At 45.9% G+C, this 14,016-nt stretch overlaps 1 protein-coding gene and 1 pseudogene across 1 annotated transcript in view; both read left to right on the top strand.

Annotated features, from left to right (window-relative positions):
- The window catches only part of LOC114494272 (prolyl endopeptidase), a 104,833-nt gene extending 94,241 nt beyond the window's left edge, over nt 1-10,592 (top strand). Inside the window, exons 13-15 of the mRNA XM_028509271.2 lie at nt 292-423; nt 4,077-4,233; nt 9,600-10,592. Of these exons, the coding sequence (XP_028365072.1) occupies nt 292-423; nt 4,077-4,233; nt 9,600-9,894 (584 nt within the window). The 3' untranslated portion in view covers nt 9,895-10,592. The remainder of the gene's footprint in view (nt 1-291; nt 424-4,076; nt 4,234-9,599) is intronic.
- LOC118500286 lies at nt 4,240-5,779 on the top strand (annotated as a pseudogene).
- Nucleotides 10,593-14,016: the final 3,424 nt, after the last annotated feature.

Below are 14,016 nucleotides of genomic sequence, written 5' to 3'. Positions count from 1 at the left end.
CTCACATAACTATTTTCCCTGTGGGGCATTTGCCTTTTAAGTCCTAGGAGTTCTTAGAAAAAATACAAATCCAGATGGATTAGCAATTGTGGAATGGATGATAGATTTTCACAATGCTTAACAAAAAGGGAGGCATTTCTCTAAATGTGGCATTGCCCATTGTGTTTAAATCAGATCGAGCAGTGGTTGGAACTCTGCCCTGTCATCAGTTGAATTCCATTCAGGTTAAGCTGCTGTGTTTCTAATGTGTTGTGTTGCTAATTAACGCTCTTTCACTTTGGCACATCCAAGGTGGTATCTTGGCCAACAAACAGAACTGCTTCGATGACTTCCAGTGTGCTGCAGAGTACCTTATCAAGGAAGGGTACACGTCTCCCAAGAGGCTGACTATTAACGGAGGTTCAAATGGAGGCCTCTTAGTGGGTAAGAACTGAGTTTTATTCATTGTACTTACTGGTTAACATTCGGGGTTCTCGGATACACTGTCATTTGGCTCATGGATGGAAGCAGTGGTACAAAGAACACAAAACCCATTTTTGTTTGGGCCTAAAGACCCAGCTGAGCCCCATCCTCAGATTGACCCGTGATGGCCTGGAGAGCCATCTGGCTTCCCTGCTCTGGGCTCTTCCAGACTGGCCCGAAGGTCTCCCCCAAGCCAGGGAGGGGGGCCCTCTCCCCACACACTGGAGCCACATGTTTCAGGGGTTCAGGCAGCACAGTACCGAGCCTGATAAGCCCCCTAATTGTGTTACTCAGAACTTGTAAGATGTGACGATCATTAAACATTTGCTGAATAAATACATCCGGTGATGCTAAATGCTGTGGGGAGAGAGAGAAATGGCATGAGGAAAATGAGGTACATGAAAAGATGGATCCACAGCATAATAGTAATGAACTAGCTCACAGAAACAGTTCCCAAAGTAAGGAGCAGTGCCTTGGATGCTGGGCCCAGCCTGCGCCCTGACGTGCACGCACCCTGGGGGACGGGCACACAGCCTGGTGATGTCCCCTCTTACTGAGGAGGACGCACCCCCTGGGGCACTGAGAGGCCGAGCAGCTTGCCCCATGTGCCACAGTCCGAAGCGGTGATGCTGGGCCGGGGCTGAGCGCCGTGGTTTTAGATTCTGCTCTTTCAACTTCTTTGTGGCTCTGCCTCTAAGTACCTACGTTTTTGGTGGTTAACGACATTTTAGTTTGCATTTTCTCTCTCAGTAGCACTGAACGTTGTAATGAACATTTATAGTAGACCTGAATTTTGCTTGCTGGGTCTTACATCCGATGTCATTAGGACATGAGGTGCCATTGTACACATGTAGAATAGCATATATAAGCTCAGCTTAAAACACGTGACAGTTTTCAGGGCTTTCAGCTTACGGGTTTGGAGGAGGGGCGTCAGGTGGCGGCACACATGCTCAGTGTCCGTGCCTTGGAGATACACTGGGTCATGCCAGAGCCTGGATTCCTGTTCTTTCTCTTTATTCACCCCAGTAGAATATAGAACATTTTCCCTTGGAGGTAAAATATATACATCCAAAATAATTTGCTTTAAATTTAGAAAATATGTTGATAAAATTTTTATGAACAACACAGACAGCCCCTCTGCCTTCACGGAGCTTTCAGTCTAGTGTGAGCAGGCAGACAGCCCTCAGAGGCCCTGAGGCCAGCACACGGCTGCAGCGGTGCTGAGGCGGCTCCCACCCGCGGCTGGGCACTGGGAGCAAGGGGAGGTAAGGCAGCAGGGGCTGAACCAGGCAGGACTGCAGAGCCAGACTGGGGGACCCAGCTTCCTGGGAAATGAGAAACCTTTGGGGGAGTTTTGAGAGGAGAAGTACCATAATTTGACTTGTTTTTCCACAGGGTCATGGACTGATCCTATTATGGTGATAGTGTAGATGGAAGGAAAGTCAAGGGCAAAAAAGCAGGTCAGGCAGGAGACTTGTCTGGTGAGTGGCACTGGCAGCTTGGACAGGGGTGCAGTGACAGACAAGTAGTGAGAAGTGGTCAGATTCTGGGTAGACTTTCAATTGGAGACCACTGAATTTGCATATGGTTTACATATGAAGTATAAAAGAAAAAGAACTAAACAAAAATCTTAAGATTTAATAGGAGGCGATATTAAATACCATCTGATGCCAATAGTGGGAGGCTGTTGTTGTAATTTACTGGTTCATCCAATAACTCCCTCATATTTTCAGAGTTATATTCAGGATTGGTTTGTGTCTATTGACAAACCTGGTCCCTTAAGGAACCTGCAGAGATAGAGCGCCCCCATCAGGATTCTGAGTGTATATTCAAAGGACAGATTCCTGTGCTTCCCCGCGGCTGAGAGAATGGGGGTCTCCAAGGGCAGGACTGAGGATTCAGTATTATGAACAAGCTCTGAAGTCAGAATTGGGCTGGGAGCTGTGTTTTTTGCCAGAGGCACAAAAAGGCCAAGATCCCTTGACCCATGTGACTTCTTCGCTGACTGCCTCACACCTGGTTAGGTGCCCTGGGCCCCACTCTCGTAGCACCTGGGTGTTCTCGGTGCTGCCATTGCCTGTTCATTTCTTTACCCTCGTCACTGAGATACTCACTGGCCTACCCCCAGGCCTGGTGCCAGGCATATGGCAGACGTTCAATAAATATTTGGTAAATTATCAAGAAAAAAAACCATTTAAGTAACTTTAGTATACAGAGAAGAACATTATATAAACAGGACTAGATGGTGTGCCAGTACTGGTTAGAGCCCTGAGCTGAGTTTGAGTCCCTATTCTGCCTTGGGCTGATTGAACTATTTCTACTCATAACACCTCCTCACACCAACCAACAACTCTGCGACACCACCTTCAGTTCTGGTGCTACTCAGGGTTAGCACAGACCCCGCAGAGGAAGGGCTCAGGCCCACAAGACTGCTTCCACTTCAGATGCCAGTTACATGTCCAGAGCTTCCCGTACACTTCTTGTTGATTGGCTGTACATGGGGGTTCCAAGGACCCCCTTCTCAGGTTCAATAATTTGCTAAAACAACTCTTAGAACTCAGAAACAGTCTTTTCTTGCATTTACCAGTTTGTGACAAAGGATAGAACCTGAACAGATGGAAGAGACACAGAGATAGGGTAGGGTGTGGGGGGATGGGTAGGTGTCAATTTCCCATGCCCTCTGGGCACACCACCTTCTGGCACCTGAAAATGTTGACCAGCCTGGAAGCTGTCTGAACTCTATTGTCTAGGGAGTTTTATAGAGGTTCTATTGTGTAGACACAAGTGATTAAATCATTAGCCATTAGTGATTGCTTCAGGCTCTGCCGGGGGTGGTTGCATGTGGCCCAGGATGGCTATGAATGTGGCCTAACACAAAATTGTAAATTTACTTAAAACCTTTTTTTTGCTCATCAGCTTTCGTTAGTGTTTGTGTATTTAATGTGTGGCCCAAGACAACTCTTTGTCTTCCAGTGGGCTCAGAGATGCCAAAAGGTTGGACACCCCTGCTGGCCCCTCTGCCTCCCCAGAAGTCGGTGGGGCGGGGGTGACCTGACAATTCCAACACTCAAATCACATGGTTGGTTGCTCTGGCAACTGATCCCATCCTGAAGCTGTGTAGGGGCCTACCAAGAGTTACCTCATTAGCAAAAACTCAGGTATGGTTGAAAGGGGCTAGTTATGAATTATAAGAGACACCCCAGAGTTCTGTGCCAGGAACAAAGACCAACATTATATCACAATATCACAGGCTTGTTTTGAGGTCCCAAACAGGTTTCTTAACCTCCCTCATCACCTGTGAAAACAAGTAGGAATGGGAGGAGGAAGCACAGGCTTTTTGAAAGTCCTTCAGTTTTTCCAACAGCCTTCTCCGCACTGAGATTCATTTTGGGGAGTAAATCTCTGTTACTGATGAGAATATTCTTCCCTCAGATATATTGGAAGAAGGAGGGGGAAGTTTGTGGACCATTAGACAGGTGATTTATGATGGTTTCTTCCTGTACTCTAAGAAAAAAGGCAACCAAGGTTCTGAAAGCATCCAAGTGTTGTTTTGTTAATTTATTTAGGTATTTGATCATAAACTGCCTCCTGTTTCTTTCTGTCTTGGTTTTTAGCTGCTTGTGCAAATCAGCGTCCTGACCTCTTTGGTTGTGTTATTGCCCAAGTTGGAGTAATGGACATGCTGAAGTTCCATAAATACACCATTGGCCATGCCTGGACCACCGACTACGGGTGCTCAGACAGCAAACACCACTTTGAATGGCTTATCAAGTAAGGTTTTAATTAATATTGACATATATGTTGCTGATGATTTGATATCCTTTTGACTGTTCAGAATTATGGTGTTTGACTCCTTGCTCTGCTCCATGTCCCTTATTTGCATCAATTTACTGCAAAAGTAGGGGATGTGATGGAAATACCTGTCTGTCTTCCTTGTTTCGATCTTGTCTTTAACGAAAACAGAGATGTGAAAGAATTCTAAATGTCTACCTCCTCCCTCAGATTCCTGTCCCCTCCTTCTCTTAACACCAATCTTAGGTACTGCTGTGAAGGGACTTTGCAGATTAAATTAAGGTTACTAATCATCTGACACTGAAATAAGGAAAGTATCTGGGATTATCCAAGTGGGCCCGTAAAGGCAGAGCACTTCCTGCAGCTGGAGTCAGGGCGCAGCAGAAAGGGAGGTCACAGAGACTGGAAGCATGAGAAGAACTTGACCCACCAGTGCTGGCTTTGAGCATGAAAGAAGGGGGCCTCTAGGACCTGAGAATAACAGCCATCAAGAAATAGGGACCTTAGTCCTTTGGCCTCATGGAACTGGATTCTGCCAGCAACCTACATGAGTCCAGAAATAGTTTTTCCCCAGAATTTTCCAGTCAGAACCCAGCTAGCTGATGCCTTGATTTCAGTCTGGAGAGGTCTAGAGCAGAGAACCATGCTGAGCTAACCCAGATTCTGGCTCACAGGACTGTGACATAAGAAATGAGGGGTTAATGGGATCTGGGGAACAAGACAGACCAGATGTCTGCTCCTCAGGAGATTGTAATTCTGTCTCCTTTTTTTGGTTAAGTAGCCACCACAGCTCTGGCAGGTCTAATGACCGTTTCATTAGGAGAGCCGTCAGGAGTGAGGCTTAATTCACAGTGCCCATTAAGTGTGGACTTGGAGAAAGCCTCTGTTTCAGGGGAATGGATGTAAGGAGATGCCACAAAGGGCAAAGAGGTTGGTTTTGATAAAATGGCCACAGTCAACCCAGGACTCATAGCTTCTTCCCTCACATCCAAGAGAGGGTATCCTGCCCTGGCAGAAAGGAGTACACAGATCATTTAAGTCCAAAATTCTCACTCCAAAGGGGCTCCAGTCATATGTCCAGTCTCTCATTGATTAGCATCACCTCTTAGGAGGATGATGTGGAGGTGGAGCTTCCCACACCTGCAAATTCCCTTTGGAAGAAATGAAGGCAATGGAAAAAATGAAGAAATGAGAAGAGGGCCGAGAATGTTGAAATGAGAATAAAGCAAGCTCAGGAGTATGACAACAGCTTTCCAAACTTGGAGTTTGCCCAGATGATTAAAGAATTTTGGGCTACTTGGGATTGACTGATGCTACGAAAGAGCACAGAATATGTGTTTGTGTTAGGAAACACCCGCTGGAAAAAATAAGAGTTGGCCAAGAAAGAAATCGGTGTGAGCCCTGACTGCTGGGGCTCAGGGGGTTGGGTGTTGTCCTGCAAACCAAAAGGTCAGCCTTTTGATTTCCTGTCATGGGCAGGTCTTTGTAGGTGGGTCCCCAGTTGGGAGAATGTGAGAGACAATCAATAGATCAGTGTTTCTCTTGTACATTGCAGTTTCTCTCCCTCCCTTCCTCTGAAAGTAAGTAAAATCTTCAGAAAAGAAAGAGAAAGAAAGAAGAAAGAAGAGAGAGGGAAGGAAGGAAGGAAGGAAGGAAGGAAGGAAGGAAGGAAGGAAGGACGGAAGGAAGGAAGGAAGGAAGGAAATGAAATTGATGTGATTTCTGTTCCTAGCAAATGTGTCCTTGAACGTATACAAGCATAGGTTAAATGTGAACTTTGAACAAAGTATCTGGAGAACCAAGCATTCTACTTCAACTTTGCATTTGATGAAACAGCTTCAAATGAAATCATCTACTGGCTCACAGCAAGACCACTGGCACACACAATTTTCCAGAGCAGAAAAGCAACCTGTTTTGCATAGCCAGACAGGAAGTGGCAAGACACATACTATAAGCAGAGGCCTCTCTGGAAAAGCCCAGAATGCATCCTAAGGGATCCATGAGATGGCCTGCCAGGTTGTCCTCCTCCTGCTACCAGAACCTAGGCCCGAAGTCTACGTGACACTCTGTGCTCAACAAGAAGGCCAGGCTGCGTGTGCTGGAGGGCAGGAAGCAGCAGGTGCTGGTGCTGGGGCTGCAGGAGCATGTGGTTAGCTGTGCCAGCAATGTCATCAAGATGATCGACATAGGCAGTGCCTGCAGGAGCTATAGGCAGACATTTGCCACCTCCAACTCTTCCCACCCCCATGCCTGCTTCCAGATTCTTCTTCGAGCCAAAGGGAAAGTGCATGACAAGTTCTCTTTGGTGGATCTGATAGGGAATGAACAGGGTACAGAAACTTCCATTGCTGACCAGCAGACCCACATGGAAGGCACAGAAATCAGCAAAAGCCTCCTGGCTCTGAAGGAGTGCCACAGGGCCCTGGGACAGAACAGGACTCACACCTGTTCCGTGAGAGCAGGCCGACACACATGCTACGGGACTGCTTTACCGGGGAGAACTCAAGGACCTGTGAGATTGCCCCGATCTCCCCAGGCATAAGTGCCTGTGGATGTACTTTAAACACACTCAGATATGCAGACAGGGTCAAGGAGCTGAGCCCCCACAGTGGGCCCAGTGGGGAGCAGCCAACTCAAATGTAAACAAGAGACAGAAACCAGCTCTCGCAGGTCCCTGATCACAGGCAAGTTACCTAAAAGGAAGGAGAGGAACTGTGTGCCCAGATGTCCAGCTTTCAAGAAGCCGTCACTCAGATCCGGGAGCTGGAGGAGAGGGCCATGGAGGAGCTCATGGAGATCACGCAGCAAGGGCCAGGCTGCGCTGAGCTCTCTGGGATGACTGCGCAGCCAGATCTGACCTGCAGGCCTGTGTGCACAAGGCGGAGTCTATCCCGGCCCAGTGGCCCAAGCACTTCTCAGCCATGCAAGATGTCATCAAGGCCTTGCACCTGGCCACGCAGCAGCAAGAGCCAGCCAACAAACAAGCAGCAATATACGGCCCCAGTGATAACTGCAAATAAAGATGTTTGGTTTCACACTTAAAGAAATCAGTGTTTGAAACCCTACTAAATTTATGGTACATGAATCAAAAACCACTTTTTTGAAAGGTGTCATTATACCTTACAACAATATATATGGGATTTCCTTTTTTAAATCAAGAAATATGGAAATGAAGGGAAATACATGCAAATACAGTTAAACTTATTTTGCGCTCTCAGCGTAACTACATGTATTTGAAACTACATGTTACATTATGGGAATACGGAACAGCTTCCCTCTTTCATATCCCTCAACCACTTTGGCAAGAATAAGAAAGGAGCAGATATTTAGGTTCTCAAGACTGCAAGCCACATTCTTTTTTGCTCTTCACGCTCTTTGCCTCCCACACGTGGGCACCGGGGGATTATCAGCGGGATTTAGGGGTTGCCCTGGGAATAACACAAGAAACCTGTGTCACAGTCTTTTCAGTCCATTACAGATTTATTTAGTTTTTCTTCCATTTTGTGTGCTTTTTATGGCTAGCTCTCTCCAATTAGAAGTTCAGCTAAAATGACAGAATTTTTGGAATTGGATATTTTAAACTACTAAATTCGGTTCTGTGGCCCAGAAGGAGAGGATTTTACTTTGTAAACCTATTACTTTTAAACACACAGGCAGCCTCATGGACACATACTGGTAAAAGCTGAATGTCTGAAGAAGCTATTGTTCAAATTAACTTAGAGAAAATACCCACTTAGGGGGATAAGTCCCATTTAAACTCAACTGAAAATACTGAATTAGGTGATATCAAAGACGGTAAAATATTTGATGGAACCCAATACTTCTGAGATTAATTTGAAAACAACCAAAAAGAAAAAGTTCTAAATACTTTTTTTCTCTTAAGATGTCTATGATGTATGGGGTGGACAAAGGTAGGTTTACAGTTGTATGTGAAACATAGTTTATTCTTGTATTACCTATTAATTATTGGTTATTTGCATCACAACTGTAAATATACTTTTGCCTACCCCTATATATTCCTGCTTTGGACTTCAATTTGCCCACCGAGCACTCACCATCATGCATTTACTCTTACCTGCTGCTCCCAAATACAAGCAGAGCTCAGCCCCACACACCAGAGACAGAAGGGGTCTCACAAGAAGCTTCTCAAATCCTCTACCCTTGGAGTATGTCCCAGAAGCACCACCTGGGATATTAATGGGAGCCCCCCGAAAAGAGCTGGATAAATAAAGCTTAACAGATTTTTTTTCCTACAGAACTTCTGAGACTTTGATGTACACATGTGGTACGTGAATCATGGGGCGGGGGTTGGTTATATTATCAGGCAGAGTTTCCCAAACTTGTTTCCCCACAGAACTGTTATCTGGAGCGCTAGGGCTGATCCAAAGCCACTCCGAAATGAGGTCAGAAGACCAGTCCATTGCCACCCATCTTATTTATTGGAGACTAAACCCCAGAATGTTTAGCCTTGACTTGGTTAACTGAGTAGAAATTTTGCCGTTTTCAACTATCCTCCAAAATAAAATTCAACTAAAATATTTGATTATATTCATTAATGCTGAACCCTTTCAAAACCATGACACCTATATTGAGTGAAATGTAAGGACAAACTGTCTAGAGATTTCCCTCACTTAACTATTATCAATCACTGTTGAATTCAACTGTGCTTTTACTCTGAAACCTCTTTTGTTAGCATTACTGGACGCCTTCTCTGCTCCTGCTCGAACTCATTCACCACTGGCCAGAGGCAGCTGCTCTCAGTTGGTGCCAGCAGGAGGTCGGCACCGCCCCAGGGGCACCGACTGGGAAGTAGGCCAGAGAGGGTCTGCGATCTTCCTAAGACTGCCAAGCAGAGCCTGAAACAAAGTTTTTATAGATATTAAAGGGGGAGAAAGCTGATTTCAAGTTCTTCAACATAAGAAAGGCTTGCACCTATTATATCCAAAACTAGTGTTTTAGAAAGAAAATCAGTCCACTTAGTAATAGTGAAAAAATAAGTCTAAAGACTATGAAAATACTCAAGACAGTACATGTGCATATAGGTGGGGTTATTTCAACAGCCCTGTGAGTTTCCTTTCTAATATAGTCCTCCCAAGTAGGAGCCAAATAAATGACAGAGCTGCTCCCTATTTCCAGTGGCCCTGGCCAGTTAAGCTCTACACAGCGGAGTAAGCACAGTCCCCAGTGGTCACGCATGTACTAGTTAGCTGCAGCCCTTATTGGGAGTGATGTTAGGCGGGTCGACCACATAGGTTACTGTGCCCAGCAGCCCTCCTTAATTATCCTAGTGAAAAAACAACTCAGCTTTTGATACTTGGCATCATGAGAGTGCCTTTGCCTTTCAGATATTCTCCATTACATAATGTGAAGTTACCAGACGCAGATGACATCCAGTACCCATCCATGCTGCTCCTCACTGCTGACCACGATGACCGTGTGGTCCCACTTCACTCCCTAAAGTTCATTGCCACCCTTCAGTACATCTTGGGCCGCAGCCGGAAGCAAACCAACCCCCTGCTTATCCACGTGGACACTAAGGCAGGCCACGGGGCCGGGAAGCCCACGGCCAAAGTGATAGAAGAAGTCTCAGACATGTTTGCATTCATAGCGCGGTGCCTGAACATTGACTGGATTCAGTAAATGGATTTTCCCACTCCCTCCAGACAGCCGCAGAAAACCTCAAGGGCTTTCACACCGTTAAACCGAGAAACCACTGGGCACAATACTCCCCACGTGAACACCGTTCCTGCACGCACAGACTGCAGTCAAACAGAACTGCTGCAGGATCGATTTTATCTTTTCTAGGCTTCTCCTTTTTAGCAAGCCCTTGGCCTTTTGGGTTGGTTTGTTTTTTTTTTTTTTTTAGGCATGTTTGGGTAAATAACTAAATGGCAGCCAACACATTGTGAATACTAGATTGCTGAATTAAGATTCATAGTCAGGCATACTTCATATATAACATCTCAGTGAAATTTGCTTCTATAACCAACCAATATATCTCTAAATAAATGTGAGAACTGTTCTCATGAAGACTTCTCGGCAGCAACAATAAATGTTATTTAAGCACGGGAGGCTTTATTTCTGCTTCCTTTGTGTCAAGGACAGCTCCGGAAGTGCAGTCCTTCTGGATCATGTCACTTTTCCGTGGGAGTAAGCAGTTGACCTTTCCACAAAAATTAATTTCCGAAAATGAAGTCCTAGAATGTTAGCCCCAGAAATCAGTCAAGGGCATCAATTGCGGTTCCTTGGTTTATAGGTGATGAAGCTATTAGAGGTGGTTCGCTGTCTTACAGGTTAGCTACTCAGCCACCTCCTAATCTGGGGCTCTTGGTTTCAATCCCCTTTGAAAAATCAGTGCACCAGAAACTAAAGATTATGCATCTATTTGTCTACCAACAGCATCATGGTCACAAAGCATAACTGGAAATAAGACTACTAGGATATAACACTGAGAGAACACAGGAATGAACTATCCAGACAGATACGTTTGTCCAAACTTATCTTACACTAAAAGTTCCAGCATTTCCCAGGCTATTCCCCCACACCACCACAGACTATTTCTGGAAATAGAAAGTCGTGCTAAAAAAATGGGTTTGGACCCCTCACAACCACCCTGAATCCTTAAGAGGAGGATCTACTATTCCTCAAACTATTGTCTATAAAAGAGTTTTAAGGCAATTTGTTTTACCATCTTATGAAACCCTTTGGGCATCAGTTTGGGAAAAGCTGGTCTAATTTATGAGAAGAAAAGTTTCACCCTGGCTGGTGTGGATTGAATGCCAGCCTGCAAACCAACAGGTCGCTGGTTCAATCCCCAGTCAGGGCACATGCCTGTGTTGCAGGCCAGGTCCCCAGTGGGGGACATGCGAGGGGCAACCAACTGACCTATCTCTCGCACACTGATTTTTCTTTCCATTTCTCCCACCCTATCTCCCTCCTTTCCCCTCTCCCTAAAAATAAAATCTTTTTTTAAAAAAAAGTTTCTTCTTTGTTTTGCTTCATCAGACATGACAAAAAGAATTACTATCTATTTTGTATGAATTATCTTAGCCTTAAAAAAAGCTTAATTTGGCTGGTGTGGCTCAGTGGATTGAGTGCCAGCCTGCGAACCAAAGGGTCACCAGTTTGATTCCCAGTCAGGGCACATGCCTATGTTGCAGACCTGGTCCCTAGTGGTCTATTGCTTCCCCTTGGGCTGATGTCATTCAGAGAGAAGTGCCCTGCCTGAGAGGTGAGGCTCCTGCAGTAAGGGAGGATGACTCAGCACAGGGATCCTGGTGGCTGTTCCCTCAATTCTCTCCCCAAAGCCACCAACCCCAGACACCTCAAGCCTCTCTAGTCCACTCTGCCTTCCCTCTGCCAAAGCCCAGGGTAAGTGGCTGCAAGTGAAATTTTGTGCTTTGACCCTTTAAAAAGGCTCTGCATCTCCAGCAGTCTCTCCCTGGGCATCAGAACACTTGCTGCTTTTCACAGCTGGGTGTTATCTGCGTTCCTTTTCCAGCTCTGGTGCTGTAGGCTGGGAGCCAGCTTAGGGTTTAGATCCCACACTTCTCAGGGGGAACTGCCTGGGTGCTGAAATAGTCCTCCAGAACTTCAGCTGCTGCCTGTGGGAGCCCAGCCAGCCATCTCGGATCTCCTCCGCACTCCCTCCAGTCCCATTGTGCTGAAGTGTTTCCTTCTGTCTGTCTGTGGCTGTAAGGCTTCTTTCCAGCTACTGTTCAGTTGGTTAGTTAAGATGATTTCTCTACAGTTTAGTTGTAATTACAGATTGGTCCTGGGAAGAGGTTAGTGTAGCTTTCACTTACTCCTCTGCCATCTGTATCCAAAAGACACCTTTTTCATTTTCACCAGATAATATTTTAGATATTTTGAGTATGTTCGCTATCTCCTGCTATTGGAGGTCAGGAGTGCTGCTATATCATCCAATGCATAAGACAGCCCCATAGCAAAGAACTATTTGACCAAAGTGCCAACCAATAGTACCTAGAAACTTTACAAACCTCTTTTGGCTTGTTTGATTGATCACAGCACCTTCTCCATACCCTACAGAAATCTTTTTTTGCATTTTTACCTTTCTGGATATAATAAAGCACAATATGCCAAAAACAGTTGCATATCTTCTTCCATTTTCAATATTAAAATGGCTGCACAAAATTCACCAATTTTGATAAGATTTTTTAAATGCACACTGATATGACAGCTGTCATCATACAATCTAACAAAATGGTTTCAAATGAAGTGAAAGATAGCTAAACACTACTAGCACCATCATATGGAAAAACCCAAATGAACTTTTTGGCCAACCTAATATATATAGAGAGAGAAAGCAACTATCTCTGAGAACAACCTGAACACCCACAGAACAGATTCTCTGCAGTGGAGGATATAAAGAAAAAGCCACATTCAAGAGGGTATGAGGAGCAGCAATACAACATCCAGTAACCAAGAGGGATGTCACCACTTCAATAGCCTCCCCCTACAAAGAGTGAGACATCTGGGACCCACATCAAGCTCCCAGCCCAGGAGCCTGCCCAAGGCAGAGGAGCCCCCTAATATCTAGTTGTGAAAACGAGCAAGGCTTATATCCCAGAGAGTTGAGGGCTCTGGGAAACAGAATCCTTGCTGCAAGGCCCCATGCACAAATTCATTCGCTCTGAGTCATAGCACAGACAAGAGTTTGAAAGGCACCCATGTCATGTGTGAAGGAGATATATTGACTGATTTTAAGAGACATGTCAGAAGGATTTGTTGGCGCTCTCTCTGGGGACACAGGCAATGGTGGGCATTGTTCTTCCCTTGCTTTGTTTGCTCTCCTTCCACTGAGCCAGCACCTGGTGGACACCAGGTCTGGCACTCTCCATTAACCTGCCGTTTGCTTTACCTGGCATTTCCCTGAGGACTCACCCAGCACAACCACTCTGCAAAAGCAGCACATCCCCAGCACCCAGGAAGCAGCACCAGTAGGCTTCCAAAGCAGCACCCTATCCCCTAGCACTGAGCAAGCCTCCCAAGTGGTGCCCCAACCCGCCCCCCCACACCTGGTGGATGGCATGAAAGCAACCCCCAAAGAGGGTTAAGGGACCAGCCCCTGCACACCAACACACAACAGTGAGGCCAGGCCTCTCAGCCACTCACACTGGAGGCCTGCCCCACATCCCAGCGTGCCAGGAGCAGTCACAGCCAAACCCCTCAGCCAGCAAAGCTGGGGCTCTGCCCTGCACACCAGCATGCCTGCAGCCATTGGGAATGGGCCTCACCACCAGGGGCCAGTTGGACCCACCAGTGCAACCACAGCAGTTGGAGCTGGGCCTCACAGCTGGACCAGGGGTCAGCCCCATCCTACAGAGCACCCACAACAACCATGGCCAAAACAGAACAGGAAGGTTCATGCAGCCCACACAGAACACACCCCTAAAATACCTGGCCCTGGGTACCAGAGGGAATTGTGTTACTCAGCCCCTACAGGCCACTCTTAACACTATGAGTGATCTATGTAACACATAGAAACACAGAGTCCTGGGAAAAAGGAGGAGACAGAGGAATATGTTCCAAATAAAAGGACAAGACAAAACCCTAGAAACAACTAAATGAAACCTAGATAAGCAGTCTACCACATAAAAAGTTCAAAGTAATGGTCATAAGCATGCCAACCAGACTCAGCAGAAGTATGGATGCACACAGTGAGAACATCTACAAAGAAATAGAAGATATTTTTTAAAACTCCATCAGAACTGAAGAATACAATAAATAAAATGAAAATAT

Source organism: Phyllostomus discolor, chromosome 4 (assembly GCF_004126475.2).
Source record: "Phyllostomus discolor isolate MPI-MPIP mPhyDis1 chromosome 4, mPhyDis1.pri.v3, whole genome shotgun sequence".
NCBI lineage: Eukaryota > Metazoa > Chordata > Mammalia > Chiroptera > Phyllostomidae > Phyllostomus > Phyllostomus discolor.
The sequence above is the reverse complement of the archived record's forward strand: the minus strand, read 5'-3'. Positions and strand labels throughout refer to the sequence as shown.